This window comes from Melopsittacus undulatus, chromosome 4, assembly GCF_012275295.1.
Source record: "Melopsittacus undulatus isolate bMelUnd1 chromosome 4, bMelUnd1.mat.Z, whole genome shotgun sequence".
NCBI classification, from domain to species: domain Eukaryota; kingdom Metazoa; phylum Chordata; class Aves; order Psittaciformes; family Psittaculidae; genus Melopsittacus; species Melopsittacus undulatus.
Window position 1 is genome coordinate 111,042,358 of NC_047530.1, and position 24,915 is coordinate 111,067,272.

At 41.3% G+C, this 24,915-nt stretch overlaps 1 protein-coding gene across 1 annotated transcript in view; it reads left to right on the forward strand.

Moving 5' to 3' along the window:
• Window positions 1-24,915, forward strand: part of MGMT (O-6-methylguanine-DNA methyltransferase) — a 141,503-nt gene that overhangs the window by 13,079 nt on the left and 103,509 nt on the right. Inside the window, exon 3 of the mRNA XM_034062146.1 lies at window positions 7,614-7,753. Coding sequence (XP_033918037.1) covers window positions 7,614-7,753 — 140 coding nt within the window. The remainder of the gene's footprint in view (window positions 1-7,613; window positions 7,754-24,915) is intronic.

Below are 24,915 nucleotides of genomic sequence, written 5' to 3' on the forward strand. Positions count from 1 at the left end.
ATGAGGGACAGGAGGCTTAATCCTTTGTCATCAATATGGCAGGAATGACAATATGCTTCCCATGGCAGATACACCAAGCCCCATGGCTTACTCTGAAGGCGTGGGCTTAACCAGAATGAGATTTACTTAGCGAAGCACTGGAGGTACTGGAATACTACAGTATATTTCAGTGCATCACTTGTTCAAAAGCCTTATCTGGGTTACAATCCTGTTCTTAAGATGGGGAGGTGTTTATTACTCTTGCACAAGAACAAAAATACATGGACCTGATAATAGAGTGCTTTATTCTGGCAAGCTAAAATTTGCTTTGGATGCCATAGGAAGAAATACATGCACTATAGACAGTTACTGTGGGATGTGTAAGGGGAAGAAGTAACTTATGTCTAGGTAAGTGGTCATCTGTTTAGGGACCTGTTAGGATCAGGGCATTCTTAGAGCTTAGAGTTCACTGTTTAGCTGGAAATCTTTGGACTCTTTTAAGAGAAACAGCTTCTAGAAAAGCTTTTATTTTAGCTTTGAAAACATCAACTGGTTCATATTAAACAAAAAGACTAACAATTAAATGCTGCTTATTCTGTGTAATTTTTATTCCAATGTATAAACTGGGCAGGAAACTTGTCTCCAGCTCTTCTTTCATCCCTGAAATTGTGGTACATAAATTCTCTTCTCTTGAAGGACTAGGAGCTGTTCTTCATTGGGAAGGTAAAAACATAGATGATTAATCAAGATATTGGTATGCCCCATCCCTGGTAGTGCTCAAAACCAGGTTGGATGGGGCTTGGAGCAACCTCCTCTAGTGGAAGGTGTCCCTGTCTGTGGCAGGGCTTGGAACTGGATGTGTTTTAAGATCCCTTCCCATCCAAACCAGTCTGATTCTGTGATATTAACAGGAGGAGGCTTTTTGATTTCTGTTTTGATCACATATTGATTATATGGATCCTGTGTTTTTTCCCAGTCCTTAGTTTCTATTCTAGAACACTTGAGTGTAAGATATGCTTTTCTCATCTAAGATATAAGGTTGGAAAATGACCCTCTGCACTGCACTATAAGTGCACAAATGCATTAGCTTTACTATTAATATCTCTTCCCATATTCTTAACGTACAATGGATTGTTTCCTTTTAAATAAACATGCAGAAACCAGTAAAACAAATACAGGAAGTTTTAAGCTATTAAGGAGATGTTGAGAGAACTATAATTCAATGAAACCCGTTGATGCATGGACCAGTGGCATGTGTAAGCTCACTGGGGGCTGTGCCAAATGGGGGGCTGTGGTCCACCTTGTAACTCATTGTACATCAGTGATACGTTGACCTTTACACTTCAGAGTAGACAGTGTTAGTAAAGTCATCCCTGTTCTACTGCTTTTGAGCTGTTAGAGACAGACACATCCAACTTCTCATTTCTTATGATGGTCCCTGATTGGTTTTGCCTTGACAAATACCACTGATGTGATTTGATAAGGACTTTGTTATGAGAAGGATGTGAACTTACTGGATCAGGAAGAGTGACTGCAGTGAGATGACTGAAATGAAGTAGCAAATTGCCAACCCAGTTCAGGTGCCTGTGAAGTGTTCCCCTTAAATTTAAATCCAATATTTCAGGCTTTCATTGAATTTTAATTCAGAACTTGAATCAATAGCAAGCAGGTTTGAGAGCACTGTGATACTCAAAAGAAGGACACTTAAAGACTTAGGACTGGTATTTCCTGTAATTAGGATGAAGAAGCAGCTTCCCTGGCATTTATTGATCATCCTCTCAAACTCAACAAAACCCTGGTATTGCTTTTTGGAAAGTCACTAATATGGCATTGTAGAAACAGGACAAGTGCTTGAGAATTGCAGCTCATGTGCTAGTTTCCTAATACAGATATGTCAGAACATGGGAGCGATGAGTTTTTGGGATATATTTATGGAAAAATAAGAACTTGCTGCATTGTCACACCCTTAATAGAATCTCAGACTGGTTTGGGTTGGAAGGGACCTCAAAGCTCCTCCAGCTCCAACCCCTGCCACGGGCAGGGACCCCTTCCACTGGAGCAGCTGCTCCAAGCCCCTGTGTCCAACCTGGCCTTGAGCACTGCCAGGGATGGGGCAGCCACAGCTTCTCTGGGCACCCTGTGCCAGCGCCTCAGCACCCTCACAGGGAACAGCTTCTTCCTTAGATCTAGCCTGAACTTCCCCTGTTTCAGTTTGAACCCATTTCCCCTTGTCCTGTCACTACAGTCCCTAATGAATAGTCCCTCCCCAGCATCCCTGTAGGCCCCCTTCAGATACTGGAAGGCTGCTATGAGGTCTCCACTCATCTTTCTCTTCTCCAGGCTGAACAGCCCCAACTTTCTCAGCCTGTCTCCATATGGGAGATGCTCCAGCCCCTGATCATTCTCCTGACCTATGGACTGGTTCCAGCAGCTCCATGTCCTTTGAGGGGGGTTTCTGGCCTGACCACTCCCCAGATGAAACAGCCCTCAAACTGTGGTGACCTTATGGGATAAATACATCCAGAAATCCAGCTTTTACAGCTAAGAATATATGCTGCTAATGGGTATAGTGCTGTTTGGGATCCTCTCAGGCAGTTAGTTTTTGAAGCCAATATGTAGTAATTTCCCAGCCCAAGATATGAGCTAGATTGCATGAGAACCCTAATATGGCATCTGGGTTCTTTAGTTTTAAATAACAGCAAATACCATAGTGCAGAAAACTTAAGCAGAGCATTCTCGAATGTGCATCAGTGGCTAGTGTAGTAATGGTAGAAATCTGACCATTTCTGGCTTTGAGAAGTGTGAAGTGAAATAGGGGGTGAGAAGTTTAATGCAATTTCTTCATAGTTGTATTCCCACTATCAGGTAGCTGAGCAATTAGCCCTTTCTGTTAATCTAAGAGGATCAAGACACCCACTTCTTGTAGGCGAATGTGTCATCTCACCAGTGAATGCACTTGGACTGTAGGGTTGAAAAGGGAAATTGCAGTATATGTGAGGACACGTTAGTTCAGGTTTAGTGCTTGAATTTGTTCCTTTTGCCTTGATTCTCAGAAATATTCATGTAGAAATAATAAGGATTTCATTTGAAGTTCAGCCACATGCTAAAGCCTAATGGAAATGCCCTGTTAAATCAGATGAGGTGGTGGCAGAGGGGATTATCATTAAGGTTTTGATATGGCAGGGTGGGTTTGTATTGTTGCTAAAGCAGAGTGAAGGAAATGGGAAAACCTGTAGAGGGAGATCCATCAGAGATAGGGCTCTGGCTCCTTCCTGATGGGCAGGATTCATGTGCTCAGTAATACTGAGGGGGAAACGTGACAAGGTGACATCTTCAGTCTCTTTGACCACAGCCTTCAGGCAGAACTTGTGTTAAGACAATTTCTGGTATATCTGAATGGGAGCAACCACATCCATAGGCAGCACTGTCACATTTTCCCAGTGGAAGTCTGTGTTTCCTGGGGTTGTAACAATGCCCACATGTGAAATCCTTAAGGAACACAGGGAAAATTTGAAGCTGTATTCATGAAGACATTTTTCATTCTTTGTCCTCTTCTATTCACTAACAGGGACTTGATGCTGAAGTGCAGGGAATGCCAGGAGGTTTCCTCTTGATTTGTCCTGGAAAATACAGATGTCTTGGGAGAGCATCAAGCACAGAAACACTTTGCTATGGATTATTTTTGAACCTTGTCAATCCTTGAGGTTTACTTGCAGTGTTTTGTATTTATCCATTCCCATTAAGGATCTGAATTGGATTCTAGGATCTCAGACCAAACTGCAATGGGATTTTTGGGGGGTTTGAGGTGCTGGAGAAGCTGTGGCTGCCCCATCCCTGGCAGTGCTCAAGGCCAGGTTGGACACAGGGGCTTGGAGCAGCTGCTCCAGTGGAAGGGGTTGGAGCTGGATGAGCTTTGAGGTCTCTTCCAACACAAACCAGGCTGGGATTCTGTGTAGATCATGGAAAATGTTGAATTATTTACTGTAGTGTCAAAGACCATTCATGCAAATCTGAACAAGATCTGGATTGAATCAAATGGGAGGTGTGTTTTAGTGCTGAAAACCTTGGCTGCGGCAGGGCTGTTACATTGAATTACAGTAAAAAGCATAAGATGTGAAGATCCTTTGATGCAAGTCATCAAGCTAATGCTGGCTTTTGGGTTCATAGCACCTCGTTTAGGAGCTAAAACTTGCTGCTGTTTCACAATCTTAGTGTTTGAACCCTTGGAAAGCAGTTTAAGCAGCATCTGTGTTTCCTGGTGCTGTTCAGTGCTGTTGATGTGTAATCTAGGGGACCTTCGCCCTTCAGAGGAGCATGGTGCTACCAAGGTACATGGTATGGAAAGTCATGGGAGCATGCCTGGAAAACGAGGCTCTTCTGTACAGGACATAAACTCCTCAGTCATGTTAATATTCTTACTGATACATCTTCTGCTTTGAAAACCTTTTGATACTTATCTGTTATTAATAATGAAAAGGTCTTAATTCTGTTGGCTAGCAATAGTCTTCCAGCTTCTATAGTGCTTAGCAGTGCAGTGAGATAGAGACTTCCAGATGGGGCACCTTCACTTCTGTTTCTGTATCATGTTCCAGATAGCAGAAGCTTCCAAAACCCATTTCTTTTCTTCCTGTGTTTTGAAATTATGAGAGATTTTGACACAGATTTATGGGCATTTCAGTGGAGGAAGAAAGTGATGGGGAGGAAGAAATTCTTCACAATGAAGGTGGTAAAACACTGCAAAGGTTGCCCAGCGAGGTGGCAGATGCACCATCCCTGGAGATACTCAAGGCCAGGCTGCATGTGGTTCTGGGCAGCATCATCTAGCTGAAGATGTCTCTGCTCTTTGCAGGATGCCTTGATGATGCAGATGAACTTTGAAGGTCTCTTCCAACACAAAATAGTCTGATTCATGCAGTGCCTGATGGAAATCCCTCAAGCTGGAGGTAAAAAGGCAGAAGGCAGTTTATTGCCCTTATTACATTCTTTGCTTTAAGCTGCATTTCATTCTTAGCTCTGACAAGTTTAAGAAGGACATTCTTGTAGGGAGCAAATTGTGGCTGTATTGGATGTGGGCTTGTTTTCAGTGTCCACTGGTCTGCAGTAAATGATGTCTAAGCCTTAAAAGGTGTTCGCATATGAAAACTCTTGTAACTTGAATCTTGAATGAAATTCCATTTATTTTAAACCAGCATTGCCTGCAGGGTGTATTGTCACCTTGATCTTCAATGGCTCATCTCAATAGCTGCAGGTGAATAGTGATAAGAGATGTTGGTATCTGGGCAAGGGATAGTGTGTGTTGTACTTTGGTATGGTGACCTTCATCTTTGAGGCTCCCAACCCAATTGCATATATATGTGAATATATGTCATGCAGTTCCATTCTCATATAAAAATAAACCTTAAATATTGCTACCCAATGCATATGTTAAACAAGACTGAAAACACTAGTTGCCCTCACTCAAGGCTTCATCTATAAAGCTTAGTTCAACTTGGTGGGAACTTATAGGCTTATTTATAGTTTTCTGTTCCTCTCCTCATTCTGTGTTTTGTTATAATGAAAAAGCTGTCCTCTTAGCACTAAGCTGTTACATTCATGGAGCACATGGTATGAGGTTCAGTGCATCTAGTTTAGGGCTGTCACACAAATAAGAATGAAGAATGTATGCTGGTTTTCCACATATGTAAACTTCTGTGTTGTTTTTACTAAGGCTTGTGCAGTGAGGTGCTGCGCCAAAGAGAAGTTCACCCATCTCCTCTCCTTGAGGGGGAGAAGGAACAAAGTTGGTTGAAAAGAGTTTTAAAACACCAGCAAACACTTTGATTATTTAGCAAAAAGCTGATTTTGAATTACAGTCAAGCTAAATAAACCCCTGGGAACCTGCAGTTCTTCAATCCCAGCACACTGTGCAGATCCTGCTGTAGAATCCCAGGTTGGTTTGTGTTGGAAGAGACCTTAAAGCTCATCCAGTTCCAACCCCTGCCATGGGCAGGGACACTTTCCACTGGAGCAGCTGCTCCAAGTCCCATCCAACCTGGCCTTGAAAGCTTCAGATTAACACTGGTTGTTGAGTGTCTAACTGAGGAATTGCTTTAATGCTTCCCAAAATTCAGAGGATTGAATTTACTTTTAACTTGGTAGGCAAAACCATCTTCTCTCTTCACACTGATCCCATTGACCTCAGATGTGACTTCACTGCATAGCACTAATAACAGGATTTAAAAAGAAATTATCTGATTTTGAAGAAAAATAGGTGAAATTGTTGTACATCTGCAAGCAGTGGTTGGCTGTAGGTTGTCATGCAGAGATTTTGCCTGTCTCCTTGCCTGTTCTTGTGCTCTTCAATCAGTTTCCTAGCTTCTTAATCTCTTTTGCATTTCATGCAATGCTTCATCAGGCTTTGAGCATCCTTCCTCTTGATGCAGGTGTCACAGGGTGAGGCTTTAAAGTGGACTGTGAAATTGGGTAGATAAAGGGGAAGTTGGTGAGTTGTCTGGTTCTGAACATTGCAGGAACAAGGGAACTTTTCAGGTGTGAGGCTAACTGCAAGTTAGTAGGGCTTTAAACCCCAAGAAACCTTGTTGGGCTGTCTAACTGGGATATTGGATGGAGTTAGTTTGTACTGCCTTAAGTTCATGTGTTTCTTTGTTCTATTCACTTTTTCACCCTGTTTTCATTGAATTTAGCTCATTGGAGCAAAGTCTTGTGCTGGCTGTACAGTACTAATGCAGTGTGGCCTGAACCTATGGTTTGGTGACTACAATGGACATGTCTGTGGTGTTCTGTCCTGTTTCTCTCCTAATGATTGTGCACACTAAGCTGTAAATACAACTCAGCTTCCATAGAGTCACACTGGTTTTTTGCCAGGATGAATTTGACAAGCATGTTACTGTTTGTCTTGCACAATATTGAGACATGCTTGGCATCTGTTTCCAACTACATCCTATCAGTAATCATAAAACCAGACTAGTAACAATGGGGATAAAAAAGGGGTTTTTATGAAGGAATGATTGATTTTTTTCATATATTTTTCCAGCAGACATACTCTGTGTTCTAGTTCTTATTTGTATAACACTGCTGCTCTAAACCAGTGAATATACTTTGTCATAATAACCCTTTTGAAATCAGTGTCAAAACCATCAGATGTTAGCTGATAAACCAGCCATGAAACTGCTGCTATTTGAGATTTTCATGAGGGTCACTGTTCTAGTTAACATGGGCTTTAGATGTGGACTTCTTGGGTTGGCTCATGGAAATAATAGAACAATAACAGCCTGGTTTGTGTTGGAAGGGACCTTAAAGCTCCTCCAGCTCCAACCCCTGCCACGGGCAGGGACCCCTTCCACTGGAGCAGCTGCTCCAAGCCCCTGTGTCCAACCTGGCCTTGAGCACTGCCAGGGATGGGGCAGCCACAGCTTCTATGGGCAACCCTGTGCCAGTGCCTCACTGAATAAAGCTTTTCCTCATATTTAATCATTCCAAGTTGGAATTGTGAAAGCCTGAGCCACAGTTGAGGGAACTACACTAATTTCTTGTGCTTTTTAATGTTGCTTTTGAAAACTAATCAGAATACGTTGAGATGAATGTGCCTTGGTGAAGATGCATGAAATTAAAGATGGGTTTCTTTTCATGAACAGGTGAAATCCACAAAGGGAGCATCTCAGTGCAAGGAGAGACGCATGGCTCTGCTCACCACTGTGGGGAAGATCGAGATATCGGGGTGTGAAACAGGCTTACATGAAATAAAGCTTCCAAAAATGAGTTTGCTGCCAAGTGGGTAAGTTCATGTCCTATTGGTCTTATATTTATGTATATGGTAGAAGAAAGTTCCTCCAGACAATCTAAGACATGACTTTGGGTTTGTTTTTACTGGCTATACTGGGGACTCCTCTGCCTTTGAGGAGTGCTGGGTCCAAAATGCGTTTCTTTGGGCTGCATCAATAACATTAGCAAAGAAATGTTCTAAGCTGGAAGTATTTTTAATGTAGGCTTTGGAAGTGTATCCTGTCCCTAATTATGGACCCATGTAAATCTGTCACTCCTTGCATCCTCTGCCAGTTTTCCAGACCTGTATCTAGATGTATATGTTCAAGAGGCACAACTGGGGTTGAATAATTGTTTTATTTACTGCATACTGCCTATGGGAGCTTTGGGTGGTTTTCCATAGCTATAATATCTCCTAGAGGTCAGAACAGATGATACACATGGCAGTGGAGATGTAATCTCAAATACAGAACTGACTGAGGAGGTATTGGCATGTTTTACCGTGGGATATCAGTGCTGTTCAATCTGAAATACATCTGTTCAGCTCTTTGGTCAGTGCTTTTCCCTTATTTCTGAGGAAATGCTCAGTGACATTTGTAGAAGGAACACTGATTTCTTTCAGAATGGTGAGATTTCTTTGAATTCTTCTGCCAGAATGAAAGTTACTACTTATTTAAGGTTGGTCTCTCCAACTGTTTCTGGTAATGAAAGCTCAGGCTTTGCCACAGTCCATTACAGCAGAGCTTTTATCTGACAAGACAGACAGGTTTGGTTTCCTTCTCTCCACATTGTCCTTTTCTCCCCTGCTTTTCACTTATGAAACTCTCCATTGATTTGTGGGGTTTGCCTGTTTAATTCACACTTAAATTATAAGCATAATAAATCAGGAATATGGAGCATAATGTGAATTCTCATTGAAATGTTGTTTCTTTTCTCTATGGAAACCCTCAAACCTCTGTATTTGACAGTTGCCAACTCCAGCAATGCAGAAATAAGTACTTCAGTTTCCTTATAGGCTGATTTCAGTGTTGGATTTCTGCTGGAAATAAAGACACATTTAGGGTAAGGCTGTTATTTATAACGTTAAAGAGAACTGCATGAATACAAAAGTGGAAGACAAAAAACAAACATGAAGTTGTGGGCACTAAAAATGAAGGCTCAAAGTGAAATAGAATGTTAATGAAAGAAAATCATTACAGGCTTTTAATTAGTAGAGGTTGAGAAGGTGGATGGGGATGTGTTGTTACACTGTGTTTGAGTAGCTCTCCTGGAGAGGTGAGAGCAAAGGTCTGTGTTTGACTTGTGTCTGGTGGTGAGGTTTTGGGTGTTTCACTTCATGGGTTACCTTTTCTTTTTAGGGAAAAGTTTATAGGGACAGAAATTGATCTTTCAGGCACAAATCCCCTTCTTCCAGGGAATTGCACATGCTTCCCCAGAAGCACCAAGTACATTGTTACTCACCTCTGTCTGTGTTAGATGAGAGATGCTGGTACTCAGACTGTGGGATGCTCTTCTCCTTGAGGGAGCCTTGGTGCAAGGCAAGGTCCATCCCATTTTAAGGAAGGCTCTCTTCATTTACCACAGTATGTGCCACTTGCTCACCTGCAACATGGCCACATTGGTTGGTTGAGGAAGGGTCTTGTGATCTTCAGGCAGTTAAGATCCTTTTCCTCATTTTTCTAACTTTTATATGATCTTGATCCATCTCAGCAGTGACTTCTTCTGGGTAGCCAGGAAATGTTGTGCCTTTAGTGGCTTCTTAATGACAATATAGCAGATTGCATTATTTACATGGCAAGATTGTTATATTAGAGGGACTGTCACTGAAAAGTGGTTTAAGTTCATGGTAAGCAGAATATTCTTCCTATTAAGAATTTACATCTGGAACAGAGGTGGAAGGTGGGACTTGTATTGTTGTTCCCAGTGATAAAGATCTAAAAATTTTAAAGCCCTCTGTAAATGTTTGTGCTGAAATATAACATTTAATCTCTTCCACTCATTGCCAGTGAATGGTTGTTAAATCTGGCCTCATTATTTTCGACAGGCTAAAATAAAACCAAACCAGTGCCCAGTGTTTCTTCTAACGGGCTAATAAATGCTGTGGTAAGAACATTGGGTAGGGAAAAAACCCATAAGAAACATAAAAATTGATTTTAATGGACCCCTGTCAGAGAGAACCATAATGAGCACAAGTCCAGTAATAAATATTGGTATTCTGCTCCGCGTTGCTTGGGACTTCTCATGTAGAATTGCATGTAATAATCAATATACATCTTAGGGTTTTTAACAACAAAAATAAGTAAACCTTTGAAATGTATAAATACTGAAGACTTGCAGTTTGTCAGAATCCTGCTGGTGGTAGGGAAATCGGATGAGAGGGGCTGCTAATGGCATAATCTCTTTGTGGAGATCTCGCTCTATTTTACAGCTTGTAAAATGCTGTGCAATTAATCACCTGAGATTACAACCTATTCGGTGATGGCTCTCCTTAAAACTTAAGAACACAGACTATAATGGAGACTAAAAGGAGAGGCAACAAAGTAAAATTCAGGTTTCAGTATGCTTGAAAGAAATTGATCTATTAATGAGATGAAACTAATTGTAATAACCTAAGGTTATTCTGCTCCTTGTGAGCTTAAAAGTCCAGGCACGTTGCAGTGTAATGGTTTCTGTTTGGAGTGGAGGGGTTTTCAGTGAAGCCTTTTCAATTTATGTGTGTATATACTAAGAATTAATATCCATAAATGAGGAATTTCACCTAGATATGATTGTGAAAGTTTTGGTTTACTGAATGTTAACTGAAATTGTCACTGTTTCGTGGTCAAAGTGTGTTGGCAACAATTGCTTAACTTCAAACAGTAACTTGAAATCCCCTATTTAAGCATTTAAATTGTGAATTGACAATGGCATTGTCAATTAATAAAGCACTGAAGATGGTAGAACCATAGAATCCCAGCCTGGCTTGTGTTGGAAGGGACCTCAAAGCTCCTCCAGCTCCAACCCCTGCCACGGGCAGGGACCCCTTCCACTGGAGCAGCTGCTCCAAGCCCCTGTGTCCAACCTGGCCTTGAGCACTGCCAGGGATGGGGCAGCCACAGCTTCTCTGGTAGAGCCAGAATCAATGATAATCAGTAACTGAATAGCATTGGAATTATCAGAATGTGTGTTTAATCCCTTACACTGCATGATGGAGGCTGCAGTAGTTTTAACCTCTGTAGAACACCATTAGGGGGTCCTGGGCTGTACTTTCATTGTAGGGCTATTTCTGAAACAGGTTGGCACTGTCCTGCTTCAGGGTTGTAAAATGTGGCAAAAACTATATGGAAGATGAAGCTTGATTGTATAGATTTGTCTGGTTTTAAGAACTTCAGCTTCACAGTTCCTATTTTCACAAAAAGAGAAAGTATATATAACCTTTATAAGTATTTAGTACTGTATCAGCTGTTGTGCTTTTTCCTTCAGCATATACAAATGTAAGGATTAAGAAGGCTTTTTCCTCCAGGATTCCTGCTTGAAATATTACAAGCGTTTAAGTTTTTGCTCATTCCAAAACAAAAACTTGCTCTTTACCATTATTGCACCTTTGAGTGTCTTCAGCAGCTTTGAAGCTTCAGATTTAACTCCTGTTGTTATATTGGCTGTGGTGTTCCCAAGCTGTGGGTTGACTGTTTGGAGAAGCCTCATCTTGCTCCTGAGCTGGAGGGGTGAGTTACCTGTTTGGATAGTAGGGGATGGCACTCATGAACCCTGTTACCAGTAGCAAACAGTGCTTGGGTTTTCCTGTGCTAAACACTAACAGCAGCAGATACTTTGGTATCATGGGATGTTGACTTAGCAGTTGGGATGGCAGAAGGGAATATTGTTTCCCTGGGTTGGAAAAATCTAAATTCCTTCAGGAATTCTCTGTTTCTCCAGGAAAATGGCCCCAGGTTTCTCATCTCCATTTGTGGAGATGGGAGAATCCCATCTAGATTATCTATGGTTATGTGTGCTCGTGCATGGTAATAGTGGCAACTGGAGGACTTGGGTTAAAGAAGGGCAGTGGTATAATGTGCCTTAAGGTAAACTAGAGCAGCTTCTAGTGTGTGGTTGGAAAACCCTGTTCTAGTGAGCAGTGTGAGGTACTGCTGTGTGCATGTGATACGGATGTTAAGTTTGCAGTCTATCAGTGGGCACAAATTCCAGCATGTGCTGATATTAATATCCACTGTGGGTTTCAGTCTCCTGCTAGGTTAGCATCATCAGAAACTCGCTTGAATCTCTGTTTAAACAGGTTTCCAGCTATTACAGATTCAAAGACAATCTCAAGTGTGAAGGTGCAGCGGTGTATGGGAGCCTGATAAGAGCCTAGAACAATAACTTGGAGAGGTGTGAACCCCTCTGTTCATCTCTGAGGTATTTAATCATGGGCAGTGATGATGGTTTAAATGTCAACTTTGCTAACTCTTTCATTCCTCATACTGTAAAATTTACTGTGAGTGATATCTCACTTTGATGCCACAAGTGGGAGGCATTTGGGAGAGTGCCACTCCTATTTATCCAATAAGCATCAGCCAAGGCTAAGAAACGTAGTGGAGCTCAGGGGCATACTAAAAACTGACTGAAGGAGGTAAGTATGTGACTACCCTTTGCTGCTTTGAATACATTTCTGGTTTACTATGAACACCTGATGTGACTTAGGTGAGCAGAGGGTTATTGGAGGTGTAGCTTGGAAGATGTGCCACTCTTCCCCATGTAGTTCTTAAGATTATTGTGTAAGAGCAGAGATTTTCTAGGTAAAATGGTACAGGATAAACCTGAATGGGATAAAGTGCATATTTGTAGTGAAGTTAATGGTTTGGGGATGAACTATAGAGTGGGAGCAGGAAGAGGAAGGGTGTTCTACAGACCTCTTTGAAACTTAAGCTACTGATGGCATAGACTCTATAGAGACTCCAGGTCATTTCTGGAGGAAAGGTGGTGAAACCACATCACTGGCTTCTGTTTCTTAAGCAGAGCCTGATGTTTTCACCACTGAAGGTGAGCATTTGTGTTTACTTCGTTATTCTTGCACAAGTTAAGTTGTATTGCTGGTTCTTTCAAAGATCTCAGTCCTTAAGGAGCCATCCTGTGATCCGCATGCAGTTTATAGACTTTGAGTAATAATGTTAATAAAATGCAACATATCCCTAATGTATGGAAAATTACCTTTATTTTTGGTTGTTTTTCATAGCAAGTACAGTAGCAGTGCTTACCCTCTGGAAAGGAGTTCTTGCTCCCACTGAAAAGGTGTTCAACACCAACCACCTGTGAACAGGTCCAAATGCATCACAGCTTTCCTGCCAGCTGACACAGAGCACTTAATCCAGTAAATACTATAATCATCCAAGCTGATGGCACTTACCAGTGATCAAAGTATGCTTCTTTGTATGGCACTTTCCTTTTTTTTCTAGATTAATGTATTTAATTACTGTTTACAGTGACTGGAAAATGGTTCATTAGATGGATCTTTTGTTGGTGTTAATACAAACAGATTAGGTTTGAGATACAGTCCACATCTGATGTTAGTATCTGTGTATTGAGTCCTTTAGCAGCTGGGTGAAGGGCTTGGATTGTTCCATATGGTCTTTGCTTCTATAGTACATTGCTCTCAAAAAGTGCTGCTTTGCTCTGAGAGCACCTGGGCCTTCTGGGTTGATGCTTCAATATGTGGGGCAAAATCGGTGCTGGATTTTAGCCATTTAGTTCCTTTGGAATTAGGGGAATGCCATGTGTGTGAGGCAGTGCAGCAGTACATGTATGCTCCATGATTTGGTCTCTGTGCTGCTTCTCCTGCTTTTAACCCCTTTCAATCCAGGCAATGTTGATTTGGCATCAGTGTTCCCCCATCCCTGGCAGTGCTCAAGGCCAGTTTGGACACAGGGGCTTGGAGCAAGCTGCTCTAGTGGAAAGTGTCCCTGCCTGTGGCAGGGGTTGGAATTGGATGAGCTTTAAGCTCCCTTCCAACACAAACCATTTTATGACTTTCATATTGATGCGTAAAGTGAAAAGCATGTTTTGGGTGCTTATGTAGAACAGTCACCATAAGGAGAAGGTCAGTCTTGCACATTTTTCTTTGCAAGCCTCTTATTTCAGAATATCTTTTAACTTGTGACACTAAGCTCATGCAAATCTCATTGAGTTTTGTGCCACTTGTCTTAGAAACAAAGCATGCAGATGCCTGGGTACTAGGGAGATGATGGTTGTAACTTCAGATTACTCCCAAATAACAGGAAGATGGTATATTTAAAAAGAAAAAGGGGGAAAGAAAAAAAGAAATATTACCTCCTCTGGTAGAAGTGTCTACAAATATCCAGGCATCAATCTTTATTTCAGCAGATTCAATGGATGTGGCAGGAAGAGTTATTATATAGCATAGTCCTTCTTTTATTAAAAATAAACTGGACTGGTTTTTTTCATAGCTTCTTGTGGAGATGCCACAGATTGCTTATGCTGCATCAGGATAGGAAACTTTTTATTGGAAATAGTGTTTCAGAAACTTAAAATAAGCTCTAACACCATGTAGGAAGTTTAGACTTTGAAGCCTTATGTGTTGTACAGCTCAAATACATGGTTTCCTATGGCTTTAGGAAGGGATTGCAGGAGAAGCTTCACTGTCAGGTGTGGATGGTGGGTTGTATTTTGTGTGACTGACAAAACCCACATTCCCCTCTCCCTGAAACTGAAGGCAATGTTGAGCAACTCCACTGTAATCAATACTATACTTTAGATGTGTTATTTATCCTGACAGCGCCGCTGCGTTTCTATTCATCTGTCAAAGGCAGTGTAACAAGATTCAAATGGGAGTGGGTTTTCCAAGTCTTCAGTTGCATTTTTTTTGTCCACAGATCTACTGGAGAAGCCTTTGAGGGCTCTATGTAAAAAAATCATATGGAAATCCATAGAATCATAGGACTCTATAGATTTCTACTGGGCAGTTATTCATGGTGCTCATCTGATGTTTGAAAACCTTTAATTATATATAGCCTAGGCAATGCTGTGGCAAAAGGCTGAAAGCCCTGTTTTGGTGTGCAGAAGAAAAAGCTTTGCTCCTGGCCTGGTGCATGTTTATAAGCCTCAATGGTTGGCCAAGAAGTGTTATAGCAACCCAGTGATCGCATTTTACAGTAGTGATATTTTAAAATGGCAAAAGTAACAACAAGCTGTATTAGATAATATAACTTGTGCAGACACCCACTTGAAAATCCCACAAATATGATGGGTTTATTTCTAGTGCAGAAGATGTAGAGCTGCAATAGTGCTGAAAAATCATTTTGCCAAAGAGGAGGGTGAGGATGTGTCTATGCAGCCTCCTCTCTTCAAGAGATTCCTCTGGAATTAAATCTCTTCCTGTCAGCCTGTCTGACGCTGTGCCACAGATACTGTGCCTGGTGTATCTTTAGCTCTTCTGTAATGCTGGCCATGAGTAGAACTTTTCCACTCCTTGTGCCAGAGGTAGATTAATGCACTGGAGCATTTTTCCATTGCAAATCCTTGTTATAAACATGGGAAATTGGGCTGCATAATGACATGGATTATGTTTCTATTATGTGTCAGAATTAGGGGGTGTTCTTCAATATTGCAACTCTTCATTGTGGTTTTCTTCCCAGGTTTCTGTGGTTCTCCAAGGAAAGCTAGATACATAGATAATGCTGAGAATAATTCAAAGCCAGGGAGCTGCTTTGAGATGGGACAGTGAGGTGTAAGTACAGACACATCTGGGTAAGAGGAACCTTCCTGCAGCTCTCCTTGAGAGCTGTAGTACAAAGTGTTTTACTGAAGTGTCATAGAATCCCAGAGTGGTTTGTGTTGGAAGGGACCTTAAAGCTCATCCAGTTAGATCCCACTGCTATGGGCAGGGGCATCTTCTGCTAGAGTAGGTTGCTCCAAAGCCCTGTGTCCAACCTGGCCTTGAACACTGCCAGGGATGGGGCAGCCACAGCTTCTTTGGGCAACTTGTGCAGTGATACCTACCTGAAGAGCCTTGACTGTGTCCATGCTGTGATCAGAGCAGAGTTCAGGGATTGAGAAGTACTGGGGTATTTGGGGATTTCTCCATTGTTGGGTGGCTTTACCCAGCTCTAGCTGCAGTAGCTGGTCTTTATTGGCTACTTTGACTTGTGTATTTGCAGTAAGACTCACACAGATCACATGTTACCAATGCATGTGCTGATTATAGCTATGAATTATTATTATTATGGTTAATACCTACTTTAATTCCTTCCATAAACAGACTTTAAGATGTGGTAGAACAAAACACAGTCACCCTGGAGCACATGAGACAGTTCCTGTCCTTAACCCTGGTGCCACTACTGCAGCGTCTCACCATTGCAGTGGAACTGGCTTTCAGTGCAGTGGTCTTCAGCACACTGTGCTGGAAAAGCAGGAGTTAAACTCTAAAACCTCATGCTGTAACTGTAAATGCCATTTTTCTTTCTTCACAAACGTAACCTTTTAACATTTATTTTTAGCTTTTACATTAATATATGTAAAAATATTAAAAGCTCTTGTATATTACATTAAAAACTTATGTCAGCTGCCCTGCTTTTTCCTATTTATTAAAACTTTTCAAGCAGTGAAAACATTTTACTTGTTAATGAGGGGAAGAAGGAAAATTAATGACATAGAGCTCGGATCTTCCAAGATGTCTCCTTTTAACCATGCAAAACCAGCTCTTTTTCCCACACTGTGTAGTTTAATTTCTGTGTTAGGGTTCAGTAAGCAAATGCAAATAGATTTAATGATTTGCATCAGTAGATCACTTCTCAGTTTAATGTCCTCTGATAGTTTGGTCAAGGACTTTTTCTTTGGAAGGCTAGTGCTGTTTTGTACAGTGAAAATATTAATAATGGTGGCATTGTTATGTTCAAGTAAAGCAAGGGAAATGTATAACTTATTCAAAAGCAGCATCTCTTATTATCTCCTCACTAAGATCATGCAGTGGAAAAAGTTATCCAGGAAAAGACACTTCAGAAATGATTGTGAATTGCTGATGATATTAAACATTTAGGACTGGTTTCCATATCACAGCTCATTCCCATTCTGCATCAGGGTTGTAGAATTCTGATCAGGAGTGCTCCTAGCAGTGATGGGATGTATCTTGCCCTGGGATGGAGCAATGGCTGGTTTGCTGGTGCTACGTCAACCTAGAAGGCTGAAGAGTGTAATGGGGCACTGTCATGTATCCCAGACCCTGGGTTTCTGAAAGTCACAAGTTTCTGGTTCTGTCTTGCTGTTGGTATCTCTGGGTATAGCAACTTAAATCTGTGTATTTTCTGATGGTTATATCCAAGTGTCTACTTTATGTATGAGGTGTCCCTGCCCATGGCAGAGGGGTTGGAGCTAGGTAATCTTAAGGTCGTTTCCAACCCTAACTATTCTGTGATTCTATGTAGACTTAAGTCCAAGTTCCATTGAAATGTGGTGGCCATCACTTCAACATGAGTGTGTGAATGGTCCCACATAGCTCCTATAAACATTTCTGAAAGTTTTAAAGTCTTAGTTGTGTGATAAACAACAAAAAGCATCAGCTGATATGTGGTGACATTATGTGCCAGAGGCCACCAAGAGTGATGCTGTAGGAGTTTGCCATGATGCATGGAAGCCAGCATGAACAAGACTCCATGGAAGAGTGGTTGGTGAGTACTTTGGCACATCAGCTCATGCTAAACATGAAAAGCAGGATGCTATCTAGGAGCACCTATGGCCATCAGACAGCAGTTGTGGTTATTAATGTACATAGCATTATGGGAGTACATCAGGGTTCTGGTGGCTGTTGCATGAGACTTAGAGCTCCTGTGGTACATGGTGCTGCAGTAGACTAATACATAAACCACAGCCCAAATACAACCTGTAGGAAGCCTCTTGTGAGGGATAGGTGCCCTGAGCATCCTGATGCGTAGATGCCTGGATATAAGGGACAAGGAGGATAGAGAATATTTTCTGCCTTATTTTTTAAGCTCTTCCAGTTGAATGATTCAACTTGGGGGAGGAGTTGTTGAAAGTTTCAATGCTGTATGGAACTGGGTCATAAATATAAATCAGACGATATTAAGGCAATTTGAACTGTATTAACTCAATAATTTGGAAGTAGTCATTCTTCACAGCTCATGAATGTTCTTCACCTCTGCAAATGCTTTGTTCTGATTTTAAATGCTGCCATGAACACCTGAAGGATATGGAAAATCACTCCTATTTATACCTCTGGAATGCACAAGACCAGCCTGACCTGATCTTTGGGTTGTACCTGACACGGAGCACCTTGGACTGTCTTGACTCTCTCCACCTCTGCTTGAATTCTTTGAAACAATCTGATTTGCTTGGGTTTCCTCTCTTGACATTGGCAGGGATGACTGACCAAGGTGGGATTGAGCTTTTGGGGGGGCCTTTTATCGCTTGCTTATGAAGGCTTTTTGCCCTTGCAACATTTGGGTGGGTTTTTCTGCCTCTGTGGCTCTGGTTGTGTATCTGTCTGTCAACCCAGCTCCCCCTTTGACTCTCTGCTCCGGCGTTGGTTGCAATTTCTGTTGGTCATGGTTGGGATCACCTATCAACTCCTGTAGGTCAGAAGTTTTCTGTGCGCTGGGTAATATTCCTTGTGACTCTGAGGTTGTCCAGATGCTCTTCATTTATGCAGATATCCTCTGGGCTTTAAGATTTATGTTCCAGTGTGAAACAGAGGATATCCTCAGGGTTGTGATAGCATGTCTCGCTTCCTGCCTGTTCTGGGAAATACGTGTCGAAAGCCTTTTTCATGGAACTCAAAGCAATAACAAAAGCATACAGGAACAAAAAACCAGGCGTGATGCGTCCGATTTCCAGTGCATGCAGGTAATATGAAAAGGAACAAAGAATCTTTTGTCTGAAGGAACGATAAATCACAGTAAAAAGATGCCACATGGCCAAGAAAACAACCCTCAGGTATAAGGAAGCTGATGGAAAACAATAAGGAGCTTGGATATACATTCCTGATAACACTTTCTACTTGCTAATAGTGCTGTATTCACATCTTTGGAGCAGTCAGACTCGGCTTCCTTGTGACGGGCATCTAAACTGGGATTTGTATACTCTCCAACATTGTACATACAATAAAACTTCCCCCTTTGTTAAATCTCTTGCAGTGTTTCCTAAACAGTCACTGTTAGTGATGTTTAGTCTAGTGTGTTGGGACTGAAAATTAATATTTGATTTGTTTTGGGGTTTTTTGTTGGCTCTCTTTGTAACTTGTACTTGAGCGGCAGCGAAGGGCTCCTTCAGATGGGGTTTACATTCGGATCCCCAAAGGCATTTCTGAATTCTGCCAGTTTGCTTATTGAGATTCATTCCCAAAACTTGCTGCATCTTAATTCTTAGTTCTATTGAAATATTAAACCCCTCTCAGAATGAGCACACGTTCACTGATTTATTCAATAGTGGCATTGCTGAAACAAGGAAGTAAACACAACCAATCCTGCTACTCCTATGTATGACACTTTTGCTTTGTCTCAGTTCACGTTGTAACTTTGTCTTCACTCAGTACTATTCCTTCAGGTCCATCCCTTTGTTAGCAAAAATCCCTGGTAATTGGGCTAATTTATGACCAGACTAACTCTAACTCAAGTGACTTTAAATACAGGCTCTGTCAGGGTAGCACTGGCAGGATTAGAAGGTCTGCTTTGTTTTGGACTGCATAAGGCACATCTGTGTGTGTTAATTGGGAAATACCTTTATTATTCACCCAGCACTTCCAAATTGGGGGTCCTTTAAGTACTGACTTCCCATCTCAACCTTTTCAACTGGTAAGGCATTAAACTTTTAAAATAATCCTATTTTTCTACATATAATTCTGTTGTTTAAAAGAAACTTTTGTTACTGCTTGTGGCTCAGTAATCCAGCATATGGATGCCTTGATTATTTAATAGATCATGGAATGGTTTGTGTTGGAAGGGAGCTTAAAGCTCCTCCAGCTCCAACCCCTGCCACGGGCAGGGACCCCTTCCACTGGAGCAGCTGCTCCAAGCCCCTGTGTCCAACCTGGCCTTGAGCACTGCCAGGGATGGGGCAGCCACAGCTTCTCTGGGCACCCTGTGCCAGTGCCTCAGCACCCTCACAGGGAACAGCTTCTGCCTTAGGGCTCATCTGATTAGCCAGAAGTATTCATAGTTCATGATGGTTCTAAGCTACGAGGTATTTGCAGTTACTGGTATGATCATGGAAGTAGTTACTTGTATGATCAATGAACATCTTGGATATTTTACTACAAGATTAAATGCACCTTTTATGCATGTTTTCAATGTGCAAATGTACATTAAATTATGAACAAAACTTATAAAAATGTTTCATATGAAAATGCTGCCATTTAAACATTTGATGCCACTCTTTATTAATCAATGGGAGAGTCACAACTTTGTCCTTTTTTACCACCGCAGTCTTATGGCAAGTTGTGAGTTCGAATCCACAAACTTGTATTGTCAATATTCATGGGAAGACTCAGTATTTCAGCACATCTTTAATGCTTTTCAGAGATGATTCTTCTCTTTTGTAAATTCTGAATGTTCGACCATGATGTTGTAAAACACCTTTGGTTCTTGTGGGAGGAAAACCAGCCATCCTTCTCCCATGTAGTAACATTGCTGAGAACAAGGGAATACTTACTTTGATACAGGAGTAGAAGTGATTCCAGAAAACAAGTCTTTTTTGTGTGGTTTTGTTTCTTAACCTATACTTGGTGCGATGCATGAAGGATCAGAAAGTGGAGTACAGTTTATTAGGTTGCATTTTAGGAACTGCTTTTCTACTTAGGACCTGGACAGGTCTTGGACCTCCAGTTAAAGGAGGAGGTAAGTTACAGCTGGGTTGACCTTACTAAAAACACTGCGCTCCAAGGGGAGGTTGAAATGTGTTCCAATGTCCTCTGTTTTTGTTCTAGAAAGCCTCATTTAGGCTGAAATCCTCCTGGCCTCCTTTGATTTGCAGGGGTTGAAACAGTGCAAACACAATTCTGTTTGTACGGTGCAAAATTTAGCCATAATGCAGATGTCTTCTCTCCTAATGGACGTGGATTGACTCCACATGAATGTGAATGAACACAGAGAGAAACCTTAAGCTGCAGTTTGGTTGTGTTACTGCATGTTTTACAACCGAACTGCTGCCAGTTGTGTGATGTCTCAAGTGTTTGACATCAGATGCAGTGCTGCCAGAGCCTGTACTCTGATCACTGGGTACCAATAAAAAGTTTCCCATCTTTATCATTTTAAAGTATCTTTGAAGATAGAAAGCTGTCTGTAGCCTGATGGCTTCTGGGTTTGGGGATGTTAATGTCTAAAACTGAGAAAAGAGTTGATGCCAGTGTCTTTTAAAGACATACAAATATAGAAAGTTATGTTAATGGAAAGTACATAAGGTTTGGCCATGCTGAGGAGCAGAGCATGGTACATAAGTGGCACATGAGTGCTGAGAAAGGAAGAAGCATTATCATACCTCCTTGGGCAGAGCAACCCTGATCCAGCCAGCATTGCTTTAGTATGTGGTGCAGTATCTGTTCTGTTCTGTGTGGGCTTTACAGCTTGGTTGGAGCTGTGTGGCTAACCCTGTATCTTCTGTTCTCCTGGGCCCTGTAGATGCGTCAATAGCAATAAGCTGGAGGTGGCTGTGGTAAGCCTTTGTCAGTCATCTTTATCAGTATCTAAAGGGGGCCTCCGAGGGTGATAGAAAGGGATTCTTTATCAGGGACTATAATGATGGGACAGGGGGTGATGGGTTGAAACTGAACGAGGGGAGATTTATATTAGATATAAGGAAGCCAATGATGGTAATCCTGCTGGGACAGGAGGGTGTCTGCAGAGACCTGTAGCATCCTCTGCAGTGGGGTGGCATGTCCCACCTGGTGGTAGGTAGCCTTTTTGGTGTTCTAGGGTGGAGATAAATTATCAGTTAATGTCATGTTACACCATCATTCCTTTCCCCAGGGAACCTAATAACCCCAGGTTTGATGTTATACCCATCAAAGGGGGTCCTTTGTTCAATTCAGATGACTTTATGATGTAGTGGTTTCCATAGGGTTATCTTCATGGCATCAGTGACTGAAAACCCTTGTGGTGGTGTGTTAACAGGGCTTTCACTCCTGGATGGAGGATACAGCTTTTAGGGCATGGAGATATAGGTGGCTGTGCTAGGGAGCAGCTGTAGCTACCAACCTGTCCAGATGAGTTCCTAAAATGTCTCCCTGCAGATGAAGATCAGTTACAGGCAGCTTTATCCTATCTACCTTGTCGTGATGCTTCAGACAGTGCAGCAGGATGAAGCATCCCTCTGTGTACAGTAGGCATTAACTATTTTGTGAGGATATCTGAACTTTGCAAGTATTTCTCCATATGTACAGCTTTGTACTTGGAAGAGGGTTGAATATTGACCTAATTTGTCTTTTAAAAGGACACAGAGTTTTACTAGAATACTTATGCTATTGAACTAGACAAATGCAGGTACTATTCCTTTGGTAGTCGGTGCAGAAGGTTGATGTGCTCTAAGATTTACTGTGCATCACCTTAGCCATCATTCCCATAAGTATTAATTTTAACTCCACTAATAAGAAACTGAACAAAAGTGGAATTATGAGTTCAGTAGTATTCTATGAAAGGTCAGTTGTTAAAAAGGCAGAGTCTGACATTCTGTGAAAAAGGTGCCTTCATTAATCATCCTGATAGGATAGCAGAGGATATTCTTGACCAATACCCGTGAACCGCACTGTGTAATGCTGTGGGAAGGGATGCTTAATTCTCTGTATAAAAACAAGGATTAGGTGAATGAATGTGGAATGCCCATTTTTTACTACTGTAACGTTGCTATTTCCTCAATTCAAGTTCTAGGGAAAATAATGGGGACTTCTTCTATTTCTCATTATTTTCCAAGTTTGTTAATTTTATAGAAGCATCTATTGCTACAGGACTAATATTTAAAACCTAGTTTCTAAGAATATAAATGCACTAATACCAAACACAGATATTAATGTAATTTATTAAGTATTTATGACCTCTTTGAAGTGTTCTCTTATTATATTGTTAAAATGCACAGCTTTGTTTCGCCATAATTCATCTCTGTAAATCCTGAATGATTACTCCTATATGAACCTAAGTTTTAATTGCCATAATGTTTTCCTCTGTAAAATTATTACATGGAATTTGGTATTGGTTTTTTTTCCTTGCCCACCACAGTGGTGGCAATTTTAAAGGTAATACAAATTATATAAATTATTAACTGCTGGCCTAGTGGAACATTAATCAGTAGAACATCTTTATTGTGACTGCTCCTGACAGATTACGTTCACCATGATGCCCATTAATGCACCGTATTGTAAGAGGCGATGTCCATTACAGAATCCCCTTTGTTACTGGTGTCAGGTCTAATTCAGGGCAGCAGATCTCAGTCCGAGCTGAATATGCTTTTGGTAGTTGGTGGAAAAAATCCTATTCTGGAGCTCAGGGGCCTCACCTGTTTAATTCTTACAAAGTTATTAGTCTGTGGAGCCAATTCTGTAAAATGCAAAGTCTGCAATAGTCTCTTTTTCCCTTTAATGTCATAATTTTGCATAATGGCTGTTTGTGCTACATTGACTAGGTCCATGGATTGCTTAACATAAGTGATTACATTTTCCTTTGATTATAAACGCTCTCCATTAGAAATACTGTACAAAAACTTGTAAATGATTTGTTGTTTAAGCTTTCTACTTCATTAGCTGCAATATACACTTTACAAGAGTCATTGTCTAAGAGTTAGTAATATTTGTAATGAGCTGTATAATATGGGCCCTTTTACTAAATTCAAAAACAGATGGTATCTGTTAACAACAGTTTATCATGCAAATTGAACCCGAGCAACAACTCCTTTCAGTGGTTATGTTGCTGTAGGCCAAATCATGGTGTCTTGGTTACTTGATGTAGTAGCAAAAGGAAGTAATTGTTGTTTGAGACAGATGCAAACTAACCACGGTCAAACCTCCCCGAGAAGTAGGAATTCAACCCTTCTGCTCTCTATGGACAGCTTTAGTTTTTCTTTCAAGCCTTTAACACACCCTTTGATATTTAGTTTTGGGATTTATCAGTTTTGCACCTCATTGCAGATTTTATAGTTACATCCTTGTGGTTTTTCTCATTTAAACTATGAAGCAGCTGTGAATGAGAATTTCCCTTTTGTGAGGACCTGCACATATTGATCTGAACAAGTGGAAAGATCAGAGGATGTAATATACACATTTTTCTTCCAACTTTGAAAACGAAAGGAAAATTGGATCATATGAAATCAACAGTCTTGAAATTGTACTATCAAAGGAATCCTCTTACACTGTATATTTGTTGCTAATCCTGCATGGGGAAGACTTCAGCACTGAACTAGAATCCCCTTTTGTAATGCTGGTTTTTCCCCTCAAACTCTACAAAATCAACGTGTTTTAATTCAAGGCTTTCTGAGTGCTCCAACTTCTGCTCTTAGAAGAATACAGATATAGTTTTATATTTCAGTGTGCTGGAGTTAATGCTAAAAATAGGCAAAATCTTACCACTTGTCCTGTGGTTTGTACATTGTTTTCTCTGCTGTTGATGAACAGGAGGTGATATGTGATGGGAACCAGACAAGAGAGAATGTACCTTCTGGTTTTGTCAAAGGAAATGCTTGATAATCCCGGCAAGGACAGCTGATTAAAGCCAGGATCATTCCCATGTGGAGAGGAGTATGGTGGGTAGGGAGCTATGTTGGGGTAGGACCACGAGGAGCCTTTTCTCTGCTACAAAGAGGAATTTGTCTAGACTCAGCATGTTGTGCAGGCTGGAGATGATCACAGGCAAGATGCTATGAAGAGGAAGTTCAGGTTTTCACTGTTCTCTGCATGTGGCTTCAGGGTTTATTGTTTGGTTGGGGTTTTTTTCCATGTAATAGGCAATCTCCTCCAGGGATGTTGCAGTGCAAGGCTCAGAAATAGCAGTTCTGCTCTCTCGCTAAGCTTCCTAGGGGCATAATCAGTGAGAACACCAATGTATACCTGAGCTTACCACTGTGTTATAGCAGAATGGCATGTGAACATCCAGTTTCACAGCATCAGAGCATGGCTTGGGTTGGAGGTGCCTTAAAGCTCCTCCAGCTCCAACCCCTGCCACGGGCACGGACCCCTTCCACTGGAGCAGCTGTTCC